Source organism: Populus alba, chromosome 6, assembly GCF_005239225.2.
Source record: "Populus alba chromosome 6, ASM523922v2, whole genome shotgun sequence".
NCBI lineage: Eukaryota > Viridiplantae > Streptophyta > Magnoliopsida > Malpighiales > Salicaceae > Populus > Populus alba.
In genome coordinates, this window is record NC_133289.1 from 6,449,352 (window position 1) to 6,475,905 (window position 26,554).

The window sequence follows — 26,554 nt, forward strand, 5'->3', positions numbered from 1 at the left end:
TTCTAGATCCATTAGCACCGCAGATTACAACGGTGTGTGTGTGTTTTTTTTTTTTACTTTTAATTTTTTTTTTTTTTTTAGTATGAAATTTTAAAAAAAAAATTAGTCTATTTATATTAAAATTTAGAATTGATAATTTATTTTAATTTATATTTTATATAATTATCATTGTATCATAAAAATATCTTAGTATTTGATTGGTATCAAAAAAATATCTTACCATAACAGTATAATCTGTTTTTTAAAAAAGTTTATTTAAATTAAAAAAAGTGATTTTGAAAAAACTAGGTTTTAAACTTTGTGGAAGTGAATGACTTGATGTGCAAGTTTAGTGAAATGACATTGGTTGCTCCAGTTCGCAGGTTTAGCAGGATATTTTGTATTTTAATTGAACTTGATTATGTTATCGTCTATTTTTCTTTTTATTATATAGTTAAGAAAATAGTTTTGAAAAAAAAACATGTTATTAAATTTTAGAAAAGTTCATGGGTCTATTGATGAGTTTGGCAAATTTAGCTTTTCTTTAAAAAAATTATTATTATTTTTAATTTTATCCTTTGATATTGGACTGATTAAGAATTGAGTTTTATAATTTATTTTGTTTTACTTTTTATGAGGTTATCATAATTTTTTTTAAAAAGGCATTAATATTAGTATGATGCTCAATTTTTACAATCATTTATTTTTGTTATCATATAATTAAATAAATAATAGTTCAAAAAACAATAAAGTTATTAAACTCATTAAAGTCCATGATCCAAGTCGCAAGGTGACTGAGGTCGATCCAATATGTCATCGTCTCAATACTAAAAAAAAATCATCTTAAAGTTTTTTTTTTAAGTTATGTCATGATTCTACCAATCATCTAAGTTGTCTTTGGACCTATTAAATTGATTTATTTACTTTGAATTAGCTCTCACATGGTTTAATTTGAAACTTGAGTTAGACAAAGAGCCGGATTGGCAAATTTGAAGGTCAAATTGCTTGATTGAATTTAATGATACTACTAAAAAAAATATACATACTCTTAATGTTTTTTAAGCTTAGAAAAAAAAAAAAATCTAACCCACAGCAAAGCATAGGCAAATGTTCTAGTGTTATATTATACAATGAACATATTATGTGTAAGCGCTATTTGTTTTTGCAGTTAAAATGTATTTTTGTAAATAATTAAATTATTTTTTAGATATTTTTAAATTGTTTTGATATCTATATATATATATATATATATATATATATATTATTTTAATATATTTTTAAATAAAAAAAATTTAAAAATTTTGTAATATCAACCGTGCACGATAGTTATATGGCAAATAACACTCACCTGCTTTCAACAGTTTAAAAAATGTAATATCAACCGTGCACGATAGTGATTTGGCAAAGAACACCCACCTGCTTTCAACAATCATAGGATCCTTTTCAGCAGTTTTTATCTTGATCTATAAATCATGCCTTTCTTAACATGAAATAGGTTATAGGTCTTTGTGTGAATGTAAATGAGATAGCTAATAAATAACATTAAATTGAACTGGCTCGGCAAGAAAACTTGGAGGTTGTATTTTGCATTGTTTCCATCTGTGTTTTTAAAATTGTTTTAATATGTTATGTCAAAAATAAATTTTTTAAAAATAATAAAAATAATATTTTAATGTATTCTCAAATAAAAAAATATTTTAAAAATTAATTTTTATTATTCTTACAAACAATCTAATTGTCTATGCAATAAACTTTAATAAATAGCACTCAATTCTCTACACAAATATAGGTATTAAGTTCTTGAAAGAAAAATGGCACATAATTAAGGAAATCACAAACTTGTTTTGCTAAACCATGTATGCGTACTGGGGAAGGCTACAACATATACATGATTAAAATTGAAATTTTGTGATGGAAATAGACGAGCAATTAGCAAAAATATTCCTTGCAACTATAACATGTGGGTATCAACTTGGGGAAATTAACTGAATTAAGTATTCTTGATTCACTCATCAATTAAAATCACAAGACCAACAATGACAGATTGGAGAATCTCTCTCTCTCAATACTGTTATTCATTATTTCAAGTATATATCTAACGTTACAGTGTCAAGACTATTATTATTTTTGTTTTTTTTTTAGATTAGTATAAGTGTCCGGACCAATCTGCGTGTATTTTGACTAATTATATAAATCCTGAAATTAATGATTATGTAAGTCTTCAATGATCCTGAAGTTTATGAGACTCGAACTGCCATGTACTCCTTACTTCGATGCTTTTGGCTTGGGGCGTCATCCTGTTCTATACATACGTACAAAATATGGTGTTTTTGGATTTAATTCTGAGGCAATAAATTGACATTTGCTATTGAATGATACCATATTTTATGGCATAATTAATTGATAATTAAGTTATCATGAAGAGGATGAATTCTTAATTGCAAGAGATCAAACGATATGTCTATATATATATATATATATATATATATATATAGCAATAATTTGATAATGTATGGTACGAAAATAAAACAGTAAGCCTTTTTTTTTTTCAAATAATATTAAACCTATTCCAACAAAGAATTAATGGAATTTCAGCTAATTTATAATGACAGGTAAAAGAAAAGAAAATAATAATTAAATATGCAATGTAAAAAATCTAAAAGAGCAAGGCACGATTTTCCTTCCGAAGATGAGCACTCGAAAACTTTGCACCGTGTGGAGTTGCTCAACGAAGCCCTCCCTCTCGCATTTTTAAATTGAAATTATAATTAATAGCACTTTCCCACTTTTTTTGTAATTAATTGCACAAGAACAATCACATGAACATTATAGAATCCTTAAAGTTGTAATTTTCATTACAATATCGAGCTACGTACGTTAAAATGCATTGACATAAACATTGTCCAATGTTGTAGACGAATCAAACAACACAAATATGAAAAACTTTGATAACCTCCCAAGTTTCATGCCAAGTACATGTTTAACTCATGACCTTGCCGGCCACTAGCTATTTTTAATATTTGTTCCATTGCCTGGATGTTTTCCAGGGAGACATGGGACCCTCCCCATGTCATGATCCCGTGCATTAATTATTATTTTCGTGAATAATATTATTTTTTTAATGATAAAGATACTATTTATCTTTATATTTTAAAATTATTTTTAAAAATTAAAAAAAATATTATTTAATATATTTTTAAGTGAAAAGTAATCGCAATTAAACTCCGAACTAAACGTGGCCTGAGAGTTATATAATTCTTGAAATCGTGTTTATTTAGTTTAAATTTATTTTTAAAATCTTCAGCTGTTGTTTCAGCGGATATGGTGTAAAGGGGATTGAAGTTGAGTCATGCTTCTTCTTCGTCGTGCTACTTACCTAATTAAGTAGCAAGAAACAAGATGGATTTTTGAAGTTAGCAAGAAAGAAGATCTAGACTAAGGAATGGAGCTGGAGTCTAGTTTGATTGCTTTGGTCAACTTATGGCTACATGTCCATGGTGGTCAACACAATGCTCCTTTGACTTGGATAATTAAAAATCATGCAAAGCGGTCCTCACCTCAAAACTCAGATAATCTTGAACAAAAAGACATCGAAGTTCACCCAACTTGGATTTTCTATGATTATTCATCAAAGCTCGGGTGCACAGCCAGATTTGAAGTGTTCCTTGCAGGAAAAAATAATATTTATATATTATTATTTTTATGGTATTGTACGAGGTCGACTTATGTAAATCATCGAGTTGGACAACAAGTGTTTGTGTGTGTATTCTCCCCATCGATGCATCCGAACAAGCACGAATAGTTAATATTTTAATTCCCGTGTGAATTCATGGGTGCAACTAGGGGAGGCAAGTAGGTCTGGTCCATAACATTTTAAAAGTTTTTATTATTTAGTATTCAAATATAAAATAATATAATATTTTTTATTTTAAATAAATAAGCTTTTTAATTATCTTATTATATTAATTTTGATTTCCCATATCAAATACTATCAACTCCACATGTAACATGATCAAGTGATCACAAGATTCATTGAAAGGCATATTTAAAGATAAATAATGACATGTTCAATGAGTATAATTTTCGTCTTATAAAATAATATTTAGAAATATATGCAGGTTTTCAGACTACAAATAAATCATGACTAGATCATTATCAAAGAAGACATTTGCATCAAGACGGATCAGAAAGTCATTTGTGCTTGAGTTTTGATGGATAATTATTTTGATCACCTTATGAAAATGAATTTTGAGCACAATTACAATTACATATGTCTACCATGTTACTAGACTCAATATCATTGGACTTAACTACATATTAAAATCAAATAGACATGAGTTTGACGAGTTGTCAAACTCAGGACCTTTGGGCTTAGCTACGTTGTGCTCAATTAGGTTCCCTAAATCCCATTAGAGATTATTGTTTTACATGTTACAAGTTTCATAAAAATATATAGAATTTTTTGAGGCTACATACCAAAAAAAAAAATATATCCTACTAGAATATATGATTAATCCGCTAAAAAATCCATTTCTAAACATTTTAAAATTTAGAGCATCATAATGTTTGAACCACTTTGGTTTCAAGGGGAAAATTGCTTCATTGGACCTAGTTTTCCTTGAACAAATTCTTCTTCAATTATTAGCGCTTATATATGTGACATTTCGAAGAAAAATTGTAAAGAAAACATTTATATAGATAAAAGAAAAGAAAAGGGTCAATGTTAGGTGGTTTTTTTCCTGAGAATTAATAAATTAAGTAACCCAAAACCCAACTCTTCCAAATTCAAAAGCTTTCCTGTAGTTTTGTTCGCAGCAATTAGAATCCGAGTCCAAATGACTATAATTCAAGAGTATTTATATTTGTTTAATTAAATTGAAGACTTAGTTTGTTTGTTTTTCGTAGTTCCGTCTATATAATAAACTCCTAGTCACGGCTACCTTCACTCTGGTCACCCTTTTCAATTTGGAGGCTAAAGATTTTTATTCTGGTGGCCAGCCATTCCTTAGGATTGAAGGCGGCCATCCTGCAAAGTCTCAATCGTTTGGGATATTCGTCTCGTGGTGTTTGTTTATTTTTATATTTTAAAAATATTTTTAAATAAATTTAAATTTTTTTATTTAAATTACTATATATTTTTAGTAATTTTAGATTATTTTGATGTACTTGATATTAAAAATAATATTTTTTAAAAAAATATTATTTTGATATATTTCTAAGTAAAAAATACTTTGAAAAATAACTGTAATTATATTTCAAAACAAGTAGATTAACATAAAAAGTAAAAAAAAAAACTTAATTGCACCTGTTTTTTTGCTTCATGATTTTTATTCTGTCTTTTTTTTTCGGCTAAAACTCTCGGCTATCTCTTGTCATTTTCATTTGTGTTATGTTTGTTTTAATATTTGGATGTAAAAAATTATTTTTAAAAAAATATTATTTTAATATATTTAAAAATTAACTATTAACTTTCTTTTCAACGGTGACACACTGACACTTCTTGAAAAGCCAGGTCAAGAGGTCTTTTCATTTATTATTATTATTAATATAATAATAATAATAATATATTGAAACAAATATCAAACATTAGCAATCAGCAAATTCAACAATTGAAGTGGAAGGATTTTAATAATTAATAATTGAATATTAATTTTGTAGGACTTTTATTTGGATGTGCTTATGTAAGAAATTAGCGATTTTGAATCCCCGAGTGACATAAACTGAATAAGATGCATAACCATTCCAGGACTTTTTTGTAGGACTTTGTTTTTTCTTTTTAACAACTCAGGATCCTTGAATTTAGCTACGCCATGCCTAATTAGAGTTCTCTAAATCCCATCAAAAATGATTATTTTGCAAGCTACAAGTTTTTTTTATAATAAGCTACAAGTTTCATAAATAATAAAGAATACACCATATATCCTACTAAAATATATGATTAATCCATAATGTAACCACTAAAAAAACCTATTTTTAAACATTTTAAATTTTAGAGCATCATCATGTTTGAACCACTTTGGTTTCAAGGGGAAAATTGCTTCATTGGACCTAGTTTTCCTTGAACAAATTCTTCTTCAATTATTAACGCTTATATATGTGTGACATTTCGAAGAAAATTTGTAAAGAAAACATTTATATAGATAAAAGAAAAGAAAAGGGTCAATGTTAGGTGCTTTTTTTCCTGAGAATTAATAAATTAAGTAACCCAAAACCCAACTCTTCCAAATTCAAAAGTTTTCCTGTTGTTTTGTTCGCAGCAATTAGAGTATCCGAGTCCAAATGACTATAATTCAAGAGTATTTATATTTGTTTAATTAAATTGAAGACTTAGTTTATTTTTTTTCGTAGTTCCGTCTATGCAATAAACTCCTAGTCACAGCTACCTTCACTCCGGTCAACCTTTTCAATTTGGACGCTAAAGATTTTTGAGCCCATTTGGCTACGAGGTAGAGATTGCGTTTCTGAAAAAACACTGAGGCTCCGTTTGTTTGCAGGAAAGTGAATTCCTTTTGGAAAGTGAATTCCGGGGAAAGTGAATTCCTGGAAAGTGAATTCCGGGAAAGTATTTTCCGATGTTTGGTGGTGTTATGGAAAATGAACTGGAAAACACTTTCCAGTGTTTGGTTATGTCATGGAAAATGAGCTGGAAAATAACTTATTAATATTTTATTTTTCTCAAGTTTATTAAAATAATGAGGAACAAATCTTACAAATTAAAAAGTTGAATGAGAATGAAATTGAAAAAAAAAATAATTTCATAAATTATCTCAAATAAAATAAATAATAATCAAAATAATAGGATCAAATCTAAAAAATTAAAAAAAAATGAAAAATGAAGAAATTAAAATAAGTAACAATCAAAAGAATGAGGATCAAATTTTGCAAAACAAAATATATATAGCAATCAAAAGTTTGAGGATCAAATTTGATATAATCAGCAAATAATGACATTTCTAAATTTTTCACACCTTCCGGAAAGTGTTTTCCCCTCAAAATTTTCAGGAAAACACTTTCCTGAAAACCAAGCCAAATTTTCCTTTTACTGGAAAGTGTTTTCCATTGACCAACTTTCCTACTGGCAAACAAACACAAGAAAGTTTGGAAAGTACTTTCCCGGAAACCACTTTCCGGAAAACAAACAGCTAAAAGGAAAACACTTTCCTGAAAACCAAGTCAATTTTTTTTTTTTGACTAAAATTGACTGGAAAGTGTTTTCCGTTGACCAGAAAGTGTTTTTCGTTGACTGGAAAGTGTTTTCCGCTGACCGGAAATTGTTTTCCGTTGACCAACTTTCCTAATGACAAACAAACACAGGAAAGTTTGGAAAATGGTTTCCCGGAAACTACTTTCCGGGAAACAAACAAGGCCTGAGTGTTTGGTTAAATAAAAACAGCTATTTACTGTGCGTGGGTCCCTCAATTAATTGTGTTATGGCCGCAGGAAAATTAAAAGCAGCAAATGGCTGCTTTTTGCATGGCAGCTCCACTGTTCAGTGAACAGTGGAACATGCCTGCAGTTTTTTTTTTTTTTTTGAAACAGTGGAGGCATGCACTGTTCAATGAACAGTGGAGCATGCCTCCACTGTTCGCTGAACATTTTTTTTTTTTTTTAACCAATGTAGTTAATTGATTTCACTCGTGCTATTTCACGTGAACAACAATTTTTTTTTTTTTTTTTTTTTAAATTAGTTTAAGGTGAATTAAATTTACTCGTAGTGTGATCTTAATTTTATTCTTGATAATATTTTATCTAATTTTGTAGTTTTTGTCGGATGAATTTTGTACGTAATGGAATTGTAGATAATTTTTTGTTAAAGTAATTTTTTTAAGTATGATTTATTTCATTATGTAATAGCAATAGTTAAATCCATAAAATTTAAATTAAAAACCATCAATATTAATATATATTTTTTAAAATTATTTTATAACCTCAATTTCAAAAGCATTCTTAACCAAACACATTAAAACTATTTTTTCTTTAACCTCAATTTTAACTACAGTTTTAAGCAAATATCTATTTTTTCAAACCAACCTCAACTAAAAGTACTTTTTACAAAATAACTTTTTTCAAACCACAACTACAACAGCTACCGCAATACCAAACACACTCTTATTCTGATGGCCAGCTATTCCTTAGGATTGAAGGTGCCCATCTTGCAAAGTCTCAATCTTTTGGGTATTTATATTAGTGTACTGTTTGTTTTTATATTTTAAAAAAATTAAAATTTTATTTTAAATTAATATTTTTTTAGTATTTTTAAATCATTTTGATACACCAATATTAAAATTAATTTTTAAAAAATAAAAAATATTATTTTGAATATATTTTTAAATAAAAAATACTTTGAAAAATAATAACAACTATAGTTTAGATAGATTAACAAACAAACAAATAAAAAAAAAATTAATTGCACATGTTTTTTTCTTCATGATTTTTATTCTGTCTTTCTTTTTCGGCTAAAACTCTCGGCTATCTATTGTCATTTTCATTTGTGTTATGTTTGTATTAATATTTTAATGTTAAAAATTATTTTTTAAAAAAATATTATTTTAATATATTAAAAAAAAACTTTAAAAATTAACTATTAACTACCTTTTCAATGGTAACACTTCTTGAAAAGCAAGTACATGTCAAGAGGTCTTTTCATTTATTATAATAATAATAATAATAATAATATATTGAAACGAATATCAAACATTAGCAATAAGCAAAATTCAACAATTGAAGTGGAAGGATTTTAATAATTAATAATTGAATATTAATTTTGTAGGACTTTTATTTGGATGTGCTTATGTAAGAAATTAACGATTTTGAATCCCCGAGTAACATAAACTGAATAAGATGCATAACCATTCCATTATTTCTGAAATGTATAAGATATTTTTAGCATACTCTTGAATAAGATATATGTTGTAATTCATTGATGTATTGTTAACTTTACTATTTTATTCTCCGGCGGTTGAAAAAAAAAAACGAAACAAAATAAGTAATATATAAAAAAAAATTACTCAAATGCAATGAATTATATGGTGCAAATCGTAATCATTAGAAAAAATTCAAGAACTAATTTTTTTTTTAAAAAAAAAGATATGAGTTATTAGATACAGATACAAGCTTTTTCAATTTTTTTAAATCTAATTATAAATAAAAAGGCATATAAGAACTATTTGTGTCAATAAAATACAAAATACAAAGTGCTAACATGTCTATTCAACTTGTCTAACCATACATCGAATAATATTTTTCAATGCAAAAGAATTAATATATAGGTATTAATAGTGTGTTTTTTTACATCAAGTAAAAATTAAAAATTAACCGTGAATTACAAAATTAATGCTTGCATATAATAAAATATAATAAAGATCATATGCATCAATAAAAAATTATAAGATCTCAAGCTAATTTTTAATATAGCTGAAAAATTAAGCAATGTTGTAATTACTATAATGAAACATCATTTTCTTGATACGTATAGAATAAATTTCCAAAAAACAAAAAGTGTAAAGAAAAAAATATTAAAAAAAAATTACAAAAAAATAAAATAAAAAATGAAAAAAAATGGTATAAATAGGCAAAGTGTAAAGAATAAAAAATAATATTTTTTTCAAAAAAAAAGTGTAATTTGAATTTAGCATAAGAAGCCAATGTGAATTTAAAATCATGAATTTAGCATGCAAGTTATAATTTTTTTTCTAAAAATAAATACTAGGTATGCATGCTATTCCAATGTGTTTTTCTAACATGAAAAATTAAAAATGTCATTTGAAAAGCCTATACAATCATCTAACTAAATAAATCGATAATTATTTATATAAAAAAATATTATTAACAATAACTAAGAAAGAAATTATAAAGATGAGATATTTATCCGGTTATAGTTAAAAAATTACTTAATAATAAACTCAAAATTAGACTATAACCCGTCCGAGCCGAGTAGGTTTAATTAATCCCAAAAAGAACACTTTACTTAAATCATCTACTTTCTACAAATTGTGTTGTTGTAACTTTCAACTTTTCATATTCCCACCTATAAAAGCTTTTTTTTTACTATGTAGAATAAAGCTTTTAAAGGGTTACAGGTTTTCTCCAAAATATGTAGGATTCTTTGAGATTAATTTTTCATTCATTAATAAATTTTTTTAATTATATTAATATTTCATGTTAAAAAATTTATGTTAAAAATAGATTTTAACAAAGTTTTAATCCAAAAAATAAATAAATTTTATTTTTAATTTGATCTCAAGTATATATATTACCGATGTTTTAAATAAGTTTTACAATTATATATTTACAGATCAACCTAGTTATCTAAAAAATAAGTGAACCTACTTTTAATTTGTCTCAAACATACATGTTAATGATATTTTAAATATAAGTTTTTCAATAATCTAAACACTTATTGGGTCACGAGTCAAATTTGGAATTACCGACTATATATGTTTGTAAGTACCTCTGGAAAGGAAAATAAAATAAATAAAGAAGGATTTGCAATGGAGGGTATCTTTTGGACAGGCACACATGCAAGTAACAAAATTATCCAATCCCGTAATATTACTTTATAAAAGACACATATATAAAGGATATCCTTTTGGAAAAAAGGTTTTCATAAAAAACTGTGTGATTAAATTAAAAAAGAATCAACAAATCCGCAATATTTCCAGCCATCGATCCCTCGTTTGTTTTTATATTCTTCTGGCCCGTCGGAACGCGATCTTCCCCTGTTCTTTGTTTTTTATCTTATCTCTTGTTTGCCAGGAATGCAATCTTTGTTGCTACTCTCGTCGTCCTCCTGTTCTTAATAAATTACTCCTATTTTCTAACACGTCCCTTTGGCTTTATGCCTAGGCATGCATGTTGCTCTCTGATCTTGCCCACTTATTCTGCAGAAGAACTAGCAAGATTCTCTTTCTCCTCTTTTTCTTTTTTCTTTTTTTCTCTTCTTTCTGTGTGGAAAGAGAGAGGGAATGTTTCCCTGCGTAGAATCAATAGATGTAGTTTAATTCACTCTTCCTTAGCTGTCAGGCAATATCTGATAACGATCATGTGTTCTTTATAATGAATGGTGGGGGATTGATTCTCCATTATGTGAAGTAATTAGTCAATGATTTTAACGATTGATGCACAAAAATGATCTAAAAAAGAGTCTAAATGGACAGCCTGACTCAAAAAAAAGTTATTTGATCGCTATATTAAGTATAAATTTAATATAGGTGTATTCCTGACAAAAAACTAAACTGGTGTTGAGTTTCCTTTCACGCTTTAAACTCGTTTGCTCCTTAGATACATCAGATTTCACTCTGAAAACTCTCAAAATTGCCTTCCAAGTTTCAGACCATTGTTTGGACTTTTCTCTTGTTTCTTGTTAATTTTGGGTTTTACCTTTGTTATTTTTCATGATTGGTTGTTTCCTAGTTATTAATTATGGATATTCAGTATAATTAAACTTATTTTTTCTACATATTTTTGTAACTTTGGTTGTGTTTTTATTTTGTTAGGGTTTAGATGTGCATTAAACTCAAATCTATACCTTTCCCTGCGTTCCAAGTAAACAGCTACGGCAGACAACAAATTTCATCAAAGAATTTTGCGTCAGCTAGCATTGAATCATTAACACAGTGATTGTTACTTAACAGCTGATTCCACTGGTGCCTGTGATTTTTTTTCTTTCTTAAGAGGCCATACAAGGGCCTGGTTAGGCAAATGTTTGAAGATCTTGACGAGGTCTGATAGTAATCCTGGAAATGGATTCAGTGTCCAGAATCTGATCGCTTGAGGACACCATCTAATCGTAAAAGCAAAAAAAAAATGATTTTTTTAATCGTATATGATCAGCACTAAGAAATTTTGAGTGCTGTTCGACCATCACTACCAGCTACCATTCTGATAAACATCATTAATTAGCAGATCATAAATGACAAAACTAAGAACAACTTGTTTAAGGAGGGATAAGAACACAGATAATCTCACAAAAAGATTAATCACCTGGTAAATTAGCACGATCCCTTTGCATCAACAAAATAAAGAGACCATGGGAAGCATATTCGATGGTGAATTCACCCTCCGTTTCCAGTTAGTCTATCCTCTTTCTCGGGTAAGGATTTTGACCTAATTTGGGTACTTGGATCAGCACTTTGAGTGTAGACTATTCGGCAACAGCCTGAAAAGAGAAATGCCTCCTTTTAGGTTCATGCTATGCCCTTTACAGTCTGTAAACTATAAAGGCATGATTTTAGTATTAATCTGCTCTTATACTATATAATTTAATTAGCCAAGAAAAGTGTTAGAGAATAATAAAAATTATATCCTGATAACTCATCTAACAGCTTAGATTATTAAGTTGAGATGGTTCTTTGACATGGTATCAGAGCCTTGATGACTAAATAGTTACGAGTTTAAATTTCATCATCCTCATTTATTTAATAAAAAAAATCAAGTATAATGTAATATGGGTTTGTGCAGATGTTTTTACTTAAAAAGATGTGTTAGAGAATAATATAAATCATATCTTAAATCTTCATCGAAAAGTTTAAATTTTTAAATTAAAATAATTCTTCGATGAATTGTATTTACAAACAGACAAATTCTACATAGGAGCGGGCTAGGCTGATATCCCTTTAATTAGTTAGCTAGAACAATGTTTATGCTATGATCAATTTGGATCTTAGTTGGTGAGTAGAAGTTCCATTCAATATCTGCAAAATAAAGTAAGCTAAGGCTAGCATGCATAAATTATTTATACAACTATATTAACTAATAATTAATTATGAGAGTGGATCTTGTTGGTCGATGGTAAAATATATTTTTAGATTAGTTTGTTTGACAACCGACACTATTTCTCTTTTCTAATTGATCTTATTGGTATTTGTCACAAATAATGTGTTTGATGCATTATGAAAAATAAAGTTTTTTAAATATTGAAAAGTCGAGAAAATCTAATTAAATTAAATGAAAATCTAATACCTCAGCAACGTAGAGTTGGTTGAGATCATCAATTAAACGATGAGGAAAATGCTACCACCAGTATATTGATGAACCCGTGAGAGGATTCACCATCTATAGGCTCTTTCATTTCTTTGATGCATGCGAGTGAATCACCTTTTATTTCTTCCCTATTATAAAGCGAGATAGTGGCAAAAATGTGGATGATGATTTTGAATTTTGATCAATCATGCCTTCTTCACAAGCAAGAACAGACAACAAAGACAGGACCCAGGGATCGGGGAAGCAGACGTGCAGTGCTGATGACCACCATGAGCACAACCAAAAAGAGGCAGAGACAGACAAATTATAGAAAGCACTGAAAGAAGGGATGTCGTAGTGGTGAAATTAGGTGCATATGTCTTGTCAGAGGACACCACCAGAGGCTTCTGTGTCTAAAGAATGACACAGAATGGCTAGTGGACATGTTTCTTGATAATGGCATTGTAAAGAAAGCACTAGCTAGGAGATCTTGATGGATCAGTCTCCATTTTAATTTGAATGGCTTGGAGGCGATAGTGAGAGGTTAAGCACAGAATTATAACGAATATGCTTTCTATCTCCTTTCTCTATCACTGTTTCAAATTCCCATTTTCCATAAATGGATTCTTCCAGCTTTAAGCAAACAGGGATATGTTCCCGGCCAGAGTGGAGGAGGTGCCGAAGAGGGGGTGGTGCCCACGGAGACTCAGAGAAGATTATGATAATGTCTGTGATTTGATCTGTATAATTCTTAGCACATAATTGCAATCGTGATTTCCTGCAACACTTGATGATGCTGCTGCAGCTGTTTTCCCCGTCGACAAGGATTCCACTTTTAGACTATCCATGCAAATGAAAGAAGATATATATTTTTTTAATTTTTCTTTAATTAGATCTTTAAATCTAACCTTTAATTCTGAGAGATGAAGCTATAAACTAATAAAATATAACAAACACTAATGCTTAGAGTGCATTCAAAAGGACAAAATGGGCTCGGAATAATTCTAGCATTTCAAGCATACGCTTAGAGTACCTTCAAAAGGACAAAATACTGGGCTGGGCTGGGCTGGGATGGTATGGGCTCTCGCCACCACCAAAATAATTTCAATGCATACTGCTAGGCCCATTACTTCTACCTGAGCCTGAGGGATAGTACTGGGTTGTGGGTTCTGTTTCAATCCATTTTATATTGTAAATTGAAGACTGAAAGCCTATAAATCCAATTCAGTCTATAATCACAACAAGATGAAATGTTTTTAAGGTAGTTAGAATTCAACTACCTTCCTTTCCCGCACTCCGTTCTGAATAAGAATTTGAGGTGTTGGCAACACGTGTTAGTATTTTTCTAACGACTTGCATAAACTAATAATTTACTATCTTGCCCCGGTCGAACCCTCGTCACGACTTTGTTTTCTTAAACGTAAAAAATAGATAGTTCATGGAGAATTATTTGCTTACGTTGCTATAATTACCGGGTCAATACTAAAACCTTCAAAACCTAATTACTTACCTAGCTCAAGTTTCAAATTAAAATATATAAGAGTTGTTATAATAAAACCTACTTGATTTGACAGATTTGAAGTCAAATCGAACAACCTAAAGCATACTTTCTTTTAGCTTTCCCTTCTTTGATTCAATACTAGCTTAATTGGTAATTTAATTTTTAATTGAAAACTAGCATGTAATATTAATAACCAAAGGATGATGCTACATTGGTTATGCAATGTTTTAGCAAAAGATCACGAGAAAAAAGAAATTTCAATTCAACTTAGGTTATGCATTTACTATCATTAGGCTTTTTTTATTCAAGAAAAATGCTTAAGTTTCTTGCAACTTTCCCTCATTTGATTCAATCATAACCAGATTATCCAAGAATTAAGTCCAAAAAAGAAAAGCAAGCCTGTTTTAGAGCAGACAAAACCCATGTTAATAAACTAATTAAACATACAGAACTCCATCAATTATGAGTGAATTCAAATGAGAAAAAAATTTATAAATAAAATATTATCTACCTTCAAGAATAGGTTTGAATATTAATTGTAAAACACAATGGTAAACAATATATTTCAATTGCATGCAAGTGTAGTTGTTTGTTTAAGGAAGATATACATGACCAAAGAAACATAAATTAAGAGCATTGACAATTAATCACAATCAAAATAAATTAATCAAGCATCACACAAATGAAAATTTATAGTTAATTAAAACAAATTTTTAGATGGAGATAAGGAGGAAATATGTTATGCTACCAAAAGCAATTCCAACTTCCAACAGGAAATTGAAGCAGAAATCTAAAAAGAATTACTGCTGTTGCCCATAAGAAAGTGCTCCTTTCAGGTATTGATGCCACATTGGGCAGCGTGATATTGATTGAAAGATTAAAGATTTCTTTATGTCAAAATGCAGTGATTGGATATGTCCTTCTTTTCCCAAGAAAATGACATGTGTTCATAGTTTTGAAATTAGCTTCTTCTGACAGATTAACCTAGATCCGGTTCATCTAAAACAAAAACTAAATCAGATTGAAAAAAAAAAAAAATAGTTATAACTCAAAGTGACCCAGCTGATCAGGCCAGTTGATTCACAAAATTTAATCAAAAATTTAATTGTAATTTGTTCATTATTTTTTATTATTCTATTAAAATAATATTATTTTAATTTATATAAAAAATAAAATTGATTAGGATGATCGGGTCAAAACCTGATAACTCGGAATAAAACTCATTATTTTAGTTTTGGACTAGTTCGTACCTAGCCAAGTTTCAAAACTCTGCATAGGTTTGGACCACAGCAAATATATTTTATGTTGACATGCGATGTGATTTTTCATTTAGGAATTAGAGTTTTTTCTTTTTATTAAATATATTTTAATGACGATGTGATTTTTCATTTAGGAATTAGAGTTTTTCCTTTTTATTAAATATTTTAAATTTTTTGTAACAAGTGTCCTAACGGTATACATTTTTTTTTCACCCTCGATATTTTTTAATTTATTGATATCTACTATAGAAAAGGGATTTTTGTATATTAATTTTAGTTGAGTATTTCATTGATTTTTAATATATTTGCTATTGAGCCAAAATACCTTAAGTAAAAGTTTTTGGAATTAATTTCTTAAAAAGAAAGTAAAATATTCATAACCTCTATTTTTCGTTTCCTTCTCATAATATTGTATGGATGGCAAAAAATCATATGAGATGATAATTGAAATAATTATTTACATTAATTGTTGATGTGTATACACTCATCAATAAGCAATAATTGGTATTATGTTTTGTATTTCCAATTGAAACGAGTTATCATATCGGATTTGATTGCATGAGTTGGGGAAAAAGACATTTATAAGTGGAATTTCTTTTTGACGAACATGAAGAAGAGACAAAGAACAAACACCTTTCTGGTTGATATGGGACCAGAGATCTTTTTTTTTTCAAGTGAAAGTCACAGAAGTTGTTATATATCAAGCCACCAAATATGAACCCAATGAGGAGCAGCTCGGAGCCTCAAAACCTTCTGTAAAAAAAAAAAGGTGTTCTAACGAAGAAGAAGAAGATAAATAAATGAATAAACCTAGCTGATTAAGAAATAGAATTAGCTGAAACCGAGTTTTTCTTTTTTGAGATTGCCTGAGTCTTCGAATTTTCTCGTTTTTTTCTTCATGTTAAAGTTTTCATCTGTACGAGCACCCATCAGTCATCAGGTTTGATGTTGCTAGGGTGGGTTTCTTGCTTCATTTTCTTACAAGCCATGATGGATCTAGAAATGAACGGAGAACTGACTTAGATTTCATGGGTACTACAACTATTTTTGTAATTGTAATATTACATATTACAATTACCACAAAAAAAAAAAAAAAAAACTTTAGTGTTTTGTTGTACATCTAGATATATATTATTGTGGATCGGAAATAGTAAAACAATCTATTTACCTTTCTTAAACAAAATCATTTAATTATCTATTAGAGTCAAAACAATATTTTCCACATAGTTTATTTGTTATTATCATATTAATTAAGGACAAATCAATCTTTGAACATTACAAATTTACCATGAAATGACTTAAATACAATTAAAACCAAAAATTTTAAAAAGGGATCAAAGGGCTTTATCATCTTTTAATATTTTGATTACACAATGAAATGACTACATTGCCTTTAAAAAACAATTGATGTATAGGGATTTTTTGGTATTTTCATGATTTTTTTTATAGTTATAATCAATTTGAATGAAGATCAATTCAATCTTTTAGCAAATATAAATATAATTTAAAAATAAATGATTGACATGTGTATGGGTGATGCATGTGGCATCTTCCGATTGTCAAACACCACCTTTTACCATGGTGTTGAAAGCTCCACACCATTCTCTTCCTCGTGATTAGGCGTGTGTGTACAATAGAGCAACAGTTAAGCTTCGATCAGTTTTATTTTCTTTTCATCTCTCTTTAATCTCTCCTCACCTTAGATTTCATAACATTTTAATTTTCATATCCAATTTGGTTATCATTCTTTTTATTGTTATTTTTTTATATATTTTATTTATTTATTTTTTTTTTCAATTTCACTATTTTCTTTCAATTAGTTTTTATACCAAATTTGATCCTCGTTTTTATTATTATTATTTTTTTTGTATTTTAATTCTGGATGATTATAAATTTTTCTTTCTGATTTTATTGTATTTTTCTTCTATGGATTAATTTCAGTCTCATGACCCGGGTCGTGGATTTTGAAGATTAACCTATTTTGATTTTAATCTTATTTTTAGGTTCCCTTTTTAAAATTGATTTTTTTTTTCAATTTCATTAGTTTACATTAGGTTATTAGGCCTTCAGTTTTGTAATTTTTTTTTATAGGATTATCTCGATCTTATATCTCGGATCACGAGTTAGTTGATTTAACTTGAGTTAACTCAAGTTTTTTTTAATTAATTTTTTTTAGTTTTGTTTTTCATCATTTAGTTTACTTGAGAGTTGACCTCCATTGTTTAATTAAATTTTTTTTTTATGAGGTTATCCTAACCTCACAACCAGGCAACGAGTTTGGCATGCCAACTAAAGTTAGGTTTCTTTGTCCCTTTGTAATTATTTTTTAAAAAAAGAATGTCCTTCAGTGTTTAATTTGTTGGTAATTTGGATTTTTTTTTCTCTCTCTTTAAAAGGCTATCTCATTCTTATTTTTCTCAGTTGTCAAATAAAATCGTTAAACTTAAAATCTTTTAAGAATATTTAGAGGGTATTTTTTATAATATTCGCAAGCATTCATTTTTTTATTAGTCATTGGCATTTTTATTTTATTTTTCTTTTTATTGTCGTTGGTTTTTTTCTAATCATATTATTAGATTAACCAAGTTTATTGAACTCATTCAAATCAATTATCCGAGTTTCAAATTTGTCTTGCTTCTTTAAAAACACCATCATCATTTGAACATTTTTTTTTTATCTTAGTAAATATTTAACCCTACTCGTGGCATAGCACGTGTCACCTATCTAGTTTGCTCTAGATGTTGGCATAACTATGAAGGTGAAGGAGGTGGTTGTGGTGGTAGTGAGATGACGGTGATGGTAATAGTGGTAGAGGTGGAGATGGTGGTGACATGGCGGCAATGAAGGTGGTGGTGGTGGTGGTGGAGGAGGAGGAGGAGGTGGTCGTGGCCGTGATGGTAGAAAAAAAAGATGGTCGTGGTGAGATGATAATAATGATGGAGGAGAAGGTGGTTGAAATAGTTGGATGATATTGTGAATGGATTATTACTTGTAAAATATTTTACACAACTTCATGAGTTGGAAATCAAATGGACTAACTTTGAAAATTGACAATAAAATATTTTTCATTGATCTATAAGATATTTTATGAGAAACATATACTAAAAAAAAATATTTTTAAGAAAACAAACATAAAAATCCTATAAAATATTTAATGCAAAAGGAGAGGACCCTTAAGAATATATAATTAAGGGGTAAGTTTTACTTAATGTTCTATAGTAAAATGATAATGAAGATGAGGTTTATATATATATATATATATATATATATATATATATATATAAAGGGGGGGTAGAATCCTAGGTTGGAGTCACATGCAGCCATGGATAGATAACCTCTAATAGAAAAGGCTGTAATTGTCATGACACAGTGAATCTTCTGCATCCATCAATGCCAATATTATTCCTCGTGTCTTGGAGGTCAACATGGAATATATTCCATATCTTTCTTTTTTTTTTTTTTAATTCGAGGTGTTCGGGTCAGCTTACGCGCACCACGACTAATCTCCGGATCTACTGAACATCCTGCAAGCTCAATAAGCAAGTAAAGCACCACAAGGGTAGCAAGCTGATGTACAAAAAGGATCAAACTCGGGACAGTCGCAAAGCAAGTTTTGCAGTTGACAACTAAGCTAGATCCGCAATTGTAGGAATATATTCCATATCTTAAACCTGTAATTCGGTGCTAAAATTGACTTTACACCTGCGTAATTCTGCAAATAAATACTTTTTTTACAAGTATTTCCAAGATATCGAGGTTAACTTTCAAGTATTCTATTCTACACAATTCTATGACGATTAATCATGTACATGTTTCAATCTTTTAGATCATGACGTGTGTGTTTCATCGAAATTCCATGATATTTAGAATGTATTTAGAATTATAGATTTTACTTTTCATTTAAAAATATATTAAAATAATTTTTTTTTATTTTTTAATTATTATCACACTTTTAAATACGTCCTTTACACAATATTCCACTGCGTGCAAACCAATTTATAATCTGCCGACATCTTGCGCTCATGCTCACGTCCTAAAATATGGATTAATTTGTAAAATTAACAATACCTAGAGCATTCGATTACAAAAATCTAGGGCAAGCAAACTAATACGAAACGTTTTGGATTAAGTCTAGTTATGAATGGCTTAATTAAGATCTCGATGGAGTGACTGTTGTTGATCAATACTATTAGGCAAAGTGGAGATTTATTTAGCTTGAAAGTATCACTAGCTTCTTAATTAAGGATGTGTTAATAAGCTGTAATTCAATTTCGAGTTCAGATACTTTTTCTTATATAAAAAAAAATGTCAATTTACATCCAATATCCTTGATTTCTCATTATACCTTCAATCTTGACCTCAAAGACAGCAAGAATTCTTCTGGGTATGTATAATGTGTCAAAAAATATTTTTTTTTTTTCTGTTACTCAAATGGAAGTCTGCTAAAATTAATTTTTTTGTTTAAAATTAATTTTTTATATTTTAAATTTTTTTAATGTGTTAATGTTATAAATAAATTTAAAAAATATAAAAAAATATTTTAATATATTTTTAAATAGAAAGTGAGGTTTTTGCTGAATTATTGAATTTAATGGAGGGAAAGAGCATTAATCTGAGTGAAAAAACTGGAGGGAGGGCATTGTTGATATTTGTAGGAAGGAGAGGGGGATTTTGTAAGGAAACCGTTATCGAGGCATCCCCAAGAGTCTTTAGCAGTAGGGCCAGGTTCCCTCATCTTTTGCTTTTTAGAGCCGACTCTCTTTTTTGCTTTTCAAAATTCCCTCTTTTCTCCTAATAAAAACCAACCCCCAAATTACAAAAATGACCTTGTCTTGTTCAGCAATCTAAATGCCCTCCCCTGGAATAGAATACTAATTAACTCGTGGGCCCCACCAAGACCCCAAAAGCAACAAATTCTGTGTGCAGATTGGAAATGATCAGAGGGCTAATTGGGACTTGATCATGGAATTAGAAAGGTGATGGGTCCCTGTTAGTTACAAATGGGCCATTTGCGTTGGTACGCGAAGATCACAGGAAATAAATGAAATTCGGGGTTGGGCATCTAATACGTGTGAGAGGTGAGCTGTTCTGTTTTAAAAGTAATTTTTGTTTAGAAATATAGTAATATATTTTTTATTTTTTAAATTTTATTTTTAATATTAAAATGATTTTAAAAAATTAACTGAAAATTTTAAAAAATAATTTTTTTAAAAAAATATAATTAAAACAAAATATTTGACTACAAACACTACTTTTTTTTTCTTTTTTTTTATTAATATGAGTATTTAGTCAGTTTGTATTTATTTCGATTAATCTTATGGATTCTAAAATTAAAAACTATGTAAGCCTTCAATAATTATCATATTAGTAATTATAAAATTTAAATTCAAAATTATATAAAAAAAAAAATTTAATTTCAAACTCTGGATTGTATTATATAGTTCTTCTTCTTCGATTTTGCTCGAAGCGGGGTGTGGTTAGTTTGGAGCCTTGGCCTCCAAGACAAGAGAGGACATAAAATAGAGAATTACAAAAGAAGACATAAATTCTTCGGTTGAGGTGAGTGGCATTTGTGAAATAAAAATTAAAAAGGGAGGGCAATTACAAAGACGTGTCGTCAGACTTCAATGCATGTAGGTTTCCTTCCATCCTATTCTCATGTTGTCTGCTTTCGTTTTAGTTCTCCAAATCCGATGACTTTATTTATTTATTTATTTATTTTATGTTTTAATGTTTTTTTTCCTCTCTTTTCGTTCATTAATTTGAGTTTTGACCGTTGCTTTTCTCAACGTCTCTCTCTCTCTCTCTCTCTCTCTCTCTCTCTGTGAAAGAAGTTTGATCATCTGCAGCAATATCTCTCCCACCCTTCTCTTCTCTTCGACTCCGTAACTACTACTACACTACTCCTCAGGTATGCTCCTTCATTATAACCCATTTTTCCATTACTTTAATTTATCATCTTACAATGATCATTTAGTTTTTTTCCCTTTTTTAGCTCTTCTCGAGGAGAGCTTCTATTCTGTGCATATATGTTTCTATACATACATAGCCTCTAGCATGAGTGCTGTGTTTGTTTTTTCGTTCTTATATTCAAAATCCTGACTTGGGTTTCTTCAGGATTTGTTGTTCATTTATAGTCTAGCTCTTTGCTTTTTTCTTATGAAACACGGCTTACTATTTGTTTTATTTTTTATTATCTGGGGATTTTAGTATTTATAAGAATATAATTTTTCTTTTATGTGCAACCAATTATTTGAGATGCTTAATTTGTTTTGGCAGATTCTTTCCAATGGGTTTTTATTTTTCTTTTCAGAATTAATTTTCCTTTCGCACTCTTCGTGTTTTCATTCTAACAAGTATTTCATCTTTTTTCTCCTCCTTGTATGCTCATCAGCTATGCATTTTGCTATTTTTTCTTTAATTTTCTCACTTTGGATTCTTTTTTTTCTTCTTCCATCTGATAAGTTCTGCTTTTATCACTGCGAAAGGGCCACTACTATTATTTAATTTCTTTCCAGTTTTTGCTTACAGCATTTGCAGGTTTCAACACGTTATCGGTCAAAAATGGTGCCTTTTTTTTGTTTATGTTCTTCTCTACTTTAAACCTTTATCTTCTTTTCTTGTTTCATTTCCTACTTATTGTACCTCGTAACTAAAAATCATCAGTTTTGCACCATGGCCCTCTTTAATCATTTATAGACCTCTCTTTATTCAGTACAACTCTTTTTTGTATCATTTGGTAATTTTGCTTTCTCTCATGTTTGTCTTTTGTATAATATTTTTCTTGTCCTGCTCTTAGCTTGAAATATTTTCCTTCAGCTTATGATTATTCACCTATAAGTTTTAGGAAATTATTCATGCTTTTGGGGTTTAAGGGGCTGTCTTGCATATAATTCTTTCAACAAAGTGTTTACCTTTTTTATATATAATTATTTTATTGTTGCAATGTGAGAATTTGGAGAAACTGAGTTTTTGGTTTCTAGAGAACTCATAGACAAAGATCAAAAGAATCTTAATTTCTTTGTTCTGTTAAGCAAGTGAGAAATTGTTCTCTAACTTGAAAATCAAGACAAGCACAGACAACTTTTTTAAAATCTGTTTTGTTTTCTTGTATCATTGCATGTGATGAAGAAAAGAATAATGTCTCGTTTATTACGAAATTCTTTTCCATTTGCTTCATGTTTCTTTCTGTGGATTAATAGTTACTGATAAAATTTTGTTTTTGTTGGACAGGTAGAGAAAATCCATATGAATCTGGTGAGGTACAAGAGGAGATACTATTGTGATTTCGGTTTTGATCCAAGCGGGAAAACTTCATAGAGTGGGGAGGGAAAGGGAAGATAAAAGATAGAAATGGGATGTACCACCTCAAAGCTTGATGAAGAAGAGGCAGTTCAGCTTTGTAAAGATCGAAAAAGATACATTAAGCAGGCTATAGAGCAGCGAACACGATTTGCATCAGGACACTTGGCTTATATCCAGTCCTTGAAAAGAGTTTTGGCAGCTCTTAGGGATTATGTTGAAGGAGACGAGCCCCGAGAGTTCTTGTTAGATTCTTTTATAACACCGCCTTTTACGCCTGTGAAGAAAACAAGTCCTGGTTTCATCTCAATTTCGCCGAAATCTTTCTCTGCAGCACCTATCCAATCTGGACCTACTTCGACTTTGAAAGTAAATTATTTGAGGTCAGGGGGGAACCAATCAGTTTCAGTTGAGGAGAGACCTCGATCACCGGAAACATTCCGAGTCGAATCGTACTCTCCAATGCATCATTACGGTGCTGATGGATTCTTTGCGATGCAATCCTCACCAATGTATTCTTCGTTCTTCTCATATTCCCCCAACAATAGGCCCAGCATTCCTCCACCGTCTCCTCAAACTTCACAATGGGATGGCTTTTGGAACCCATTTTCATCATTAGACTACTATGGTTATCCCAATCGTAGCAGCCTTGATCAGATGGGTATGGATGATGACATAAGAGGACTAAGGCAGGTTCGAGAAGAAGAGGGGATTCCTGACCTGGAAGATGAAACTGAACAGGAAGACTCAGATAACAAGGCAAACTTAGCAAGAGAACGAGCTAAGATTGTTTCCAATCACGCAAGAGAAGAAGTGCTTGTTGAAGATGTTGACGAAGATGAGGATGAGGAGGATGACGAAACTGATAGTGACTGTGAATGTGAATGTGAAAGTGAACATGAAGTAAATGGGCCACAATCAGGATTGCAATCACAAGGTAGTGTGAAGATAGAGCTATCACGGTCTCAAAATTCAGGACAGGTTGAGGTTCACAATCAAGAAATGGCAGTTGGTAATGGTGAAGCCGCCAAGGTTGAAACACCAGGTTTTACTGTCTATGTTAACCGAAGGCCAACAAGCATGACAGAAGTCATCAAGGATCTTGAAGATCAGTTCACAGTTATTTGCAATTCAGCCAAGGAGGTGTCGGATTTGTTAGAGTCTAGCAGAGCTCAGTACTCATCAACTTCAAATGAACTCACAGGTTAAAGAACTTTAAAGCTCCGTTTTATCAACTCTGTCTGAAATAAGATGCGCTTTCATGCATATTTTGCCATTTTCCAAAGAAGATACAAGACTTACCTAATCATAACAGCATTTCTTGACACGTAGTATGTCTGGAACATGAATAGCTGAAAACTTATTTGATCATGTCCTAGTCACCATCTCATTCACCAAATGCTTGTAGTGATGTGAATTCTTTATTAAGTTCTAGCCTCTCTTTTTTATGTAATCTCTTGGTGACCCTGTCTCGGTTTCGAGTACTCTAGATATCATCTGAAAATCTTATTAAGTTCTAGTCTCCATCTCATTCACCAAATGCTTGTAGTGATGTGAATTCTTCATTAAGTTCTAGCCTTTTTTTTTATGTAATCTCTTGGTGACCTCTGTCTCGGTTTCGAGTACTCTAGATATCATCTGAAAATCTTATGATCCTGCAGCCATGAAAATGTTGAATCCAGTAGCACTGATACGCTCAGCTTCATCTCGGTCATCATCATCAAGATTTGTGATCAATTCTTCAAGTTCTAAAGATGAAGATTGTGATAGCAGTAGTGACTTCTCAGAGGAATCTTGCATGCTCTCAGGTAGTCATCAATCAACGTTGGACAGATTATATGCCTGGGAGAAGAAACTCTATCAAGAAGTTAGGGTATATCTCAAATCTTCATAACTTCTTGAATGATGAATTCTGATGCCCTGGTTTTTCTAGCATAGAATTTCATTGAAATTATTAGACATGTGTAGTATTGGACGTTTAATTCTGCACAAAGAGACATTAAAATGGTTGGTGGTAGTAATTACTAATTATATTGATGTGGTGTACCAATCTGCAGCTGACTTTCTTCCCTTACCTTCTTAAACAGTGTGGAGAAAAGGTTCGAATTGCGTATGAGAAGAAGTGTATGCAACTCAGGAACCAAGATGTTAAAGGAGAGGACCCCTCTGTGCTGGATAAAACAAGGATAGCCATTAGGGATCTGCATACTCAGATAAAGGTTTCAATACACTCAGTTGAAGCGGTGTCTAAGAGAATAGAAACTTTAAGGGATGAAGAATTGCAGCCTCAACTTTTGGAATTGGTACAAGGGTACATACTCTATTACTTAAGACTGTTTTTGCAGACCAAGATAAAAGTATTCCAATCCACGGAGAAGTGAAAAGTGCTCAAATAAAGTCTCTTATATTTACAATCTGACTTGAACTTTCTATTCATGTTCCACAGGTTAGCGAGGATGTGGAAAGTAATGGCAGAGTGCCACCAGTCACAGAAGCGCACTTTAGATGAAGCAAAGCTTTTACTAGCCGGCACACCTTCAAAACTTGAAGCAAAACGGCACTCTTCCATGTCAGTTGCTGACCCTCAACGGCTAGCCAGGTCGGCTTCCAACCTCGAGACAGAACTCAGGAATTGGCGAGCTTGTTTTGAGGCATGGATCACTTCTCAACGATCCTATCTTCACGCGCTAACCGGCTGGTTCCTCAGGTGTGTCAGGTTGGATCCTGACACGTCAAAACTTCCATTCTCACCTCGTCGATCCAGTGGAACCTTTCCAATATTTGGACTTTGCATCCAGTGGTCAAGGTTTCTTGATGCAATGCAGGAGATACCAGTTCTTGATGGCCTAGATTTTTTTGCTGCTGGGATGGGGTCTATCTATGCACAGCAGCTAAGAGACGATCCACACAGGGTCCCAGTCAGTTCAAAGAGATTTGGAGCTGGGTTGTCAGTTGAATCAGGAAGAAGTATGGAATTGATGGAGGTTGGTGAAGTAGAAGATGTAATGACCACAGAGAAAATGACTGAAGTTGCGATTAAGGTACTTTGTGCAGGAATGTCAGTTGCAATGAGCTCACTGACTGAATTTGCTATTGGTTCTGCAGAGGGATATGCAGAACTTGTTAACCAATGGGAGAATGTCAACTCCCAGAGTTCCAGTAGGGCTGGAACATAATCCAGGATACCCAGTGGATAATTTTGCTAGCATCGTTGATGTAATTATATGTTATAGCCTAAATGGCAAAGGTAGTGTAGAGAAGTTGCTGCTCCTGCTAATATATTTGTTTGATTGATTAGTTACCAAGCTAACCAAAGAACACAGGAAGCCTCTAGAAATGGAGCTGGGATTGGCAAAATTTATCAATTACAGAGGCTCGATCTTTTTCATCTATTTTCTTAGCAACGAAAGCTATCAGACATCATATTTTGTCCCAATAATAATAATAATAATAATAATAAAAAGCTTCTCTCAGTTGCTGCCAATCAAATGATTCTCAGTTACCGTTCTCAGAGATGTTCAAACAGGTGAGCCAGCCAATAAAAAAACTGAAT

The 26,554-nt window shown here is 30.6% G+C and overlaps 1 protein-coding gene across 3 annotated transcripts; it reads left to right on the forward strand.

Annotated features, from left to right (window-relative positions):
• The first annotated feature begins 21,447 nt into the window (after positions 1-21,447).
• Positions 21,448-26,393, forward strand: LOC118033620 (protein ROLLING AND ERECT LEAF 2). Of its 3 annotated transcripts, none has more exons than XM_035038665.2 (5): positions 21,448-21,610; positions 22,933-24,205; positions 24,663-24,874; positions 25,089-25,312; positions 25,448-26,393. In XM_035038665.2, exons 2-5 carry the CDS (start codon positions 23,053-23,055, stop codon positions 26,175-26,177), a joined length of 2,319 nt encoding a protein of 772 aa, XP_034894556.1. In that variant the 5' UTR covers positions 21,448-21,610; positions 22,933-23,052; the 3' UTR covers positions 26,178-26,393. The 3 variants fall into 3 exon arrangements, with proteins under 3 accessions (XP_034894556.1, XP_034894559.1, XP_034894558.1); XM_035038668.2 differs by lacking the exon at positions 21,448-21,610 and adding an exon at positions 22,244-22,438; XM_035038667.2 differs by lacking the exon at positions 21,448-21,610 and adding an exon at positions 22,486-22,607.
• Positions 26,394-26,554: the final 161 nt, after the last annotated feature.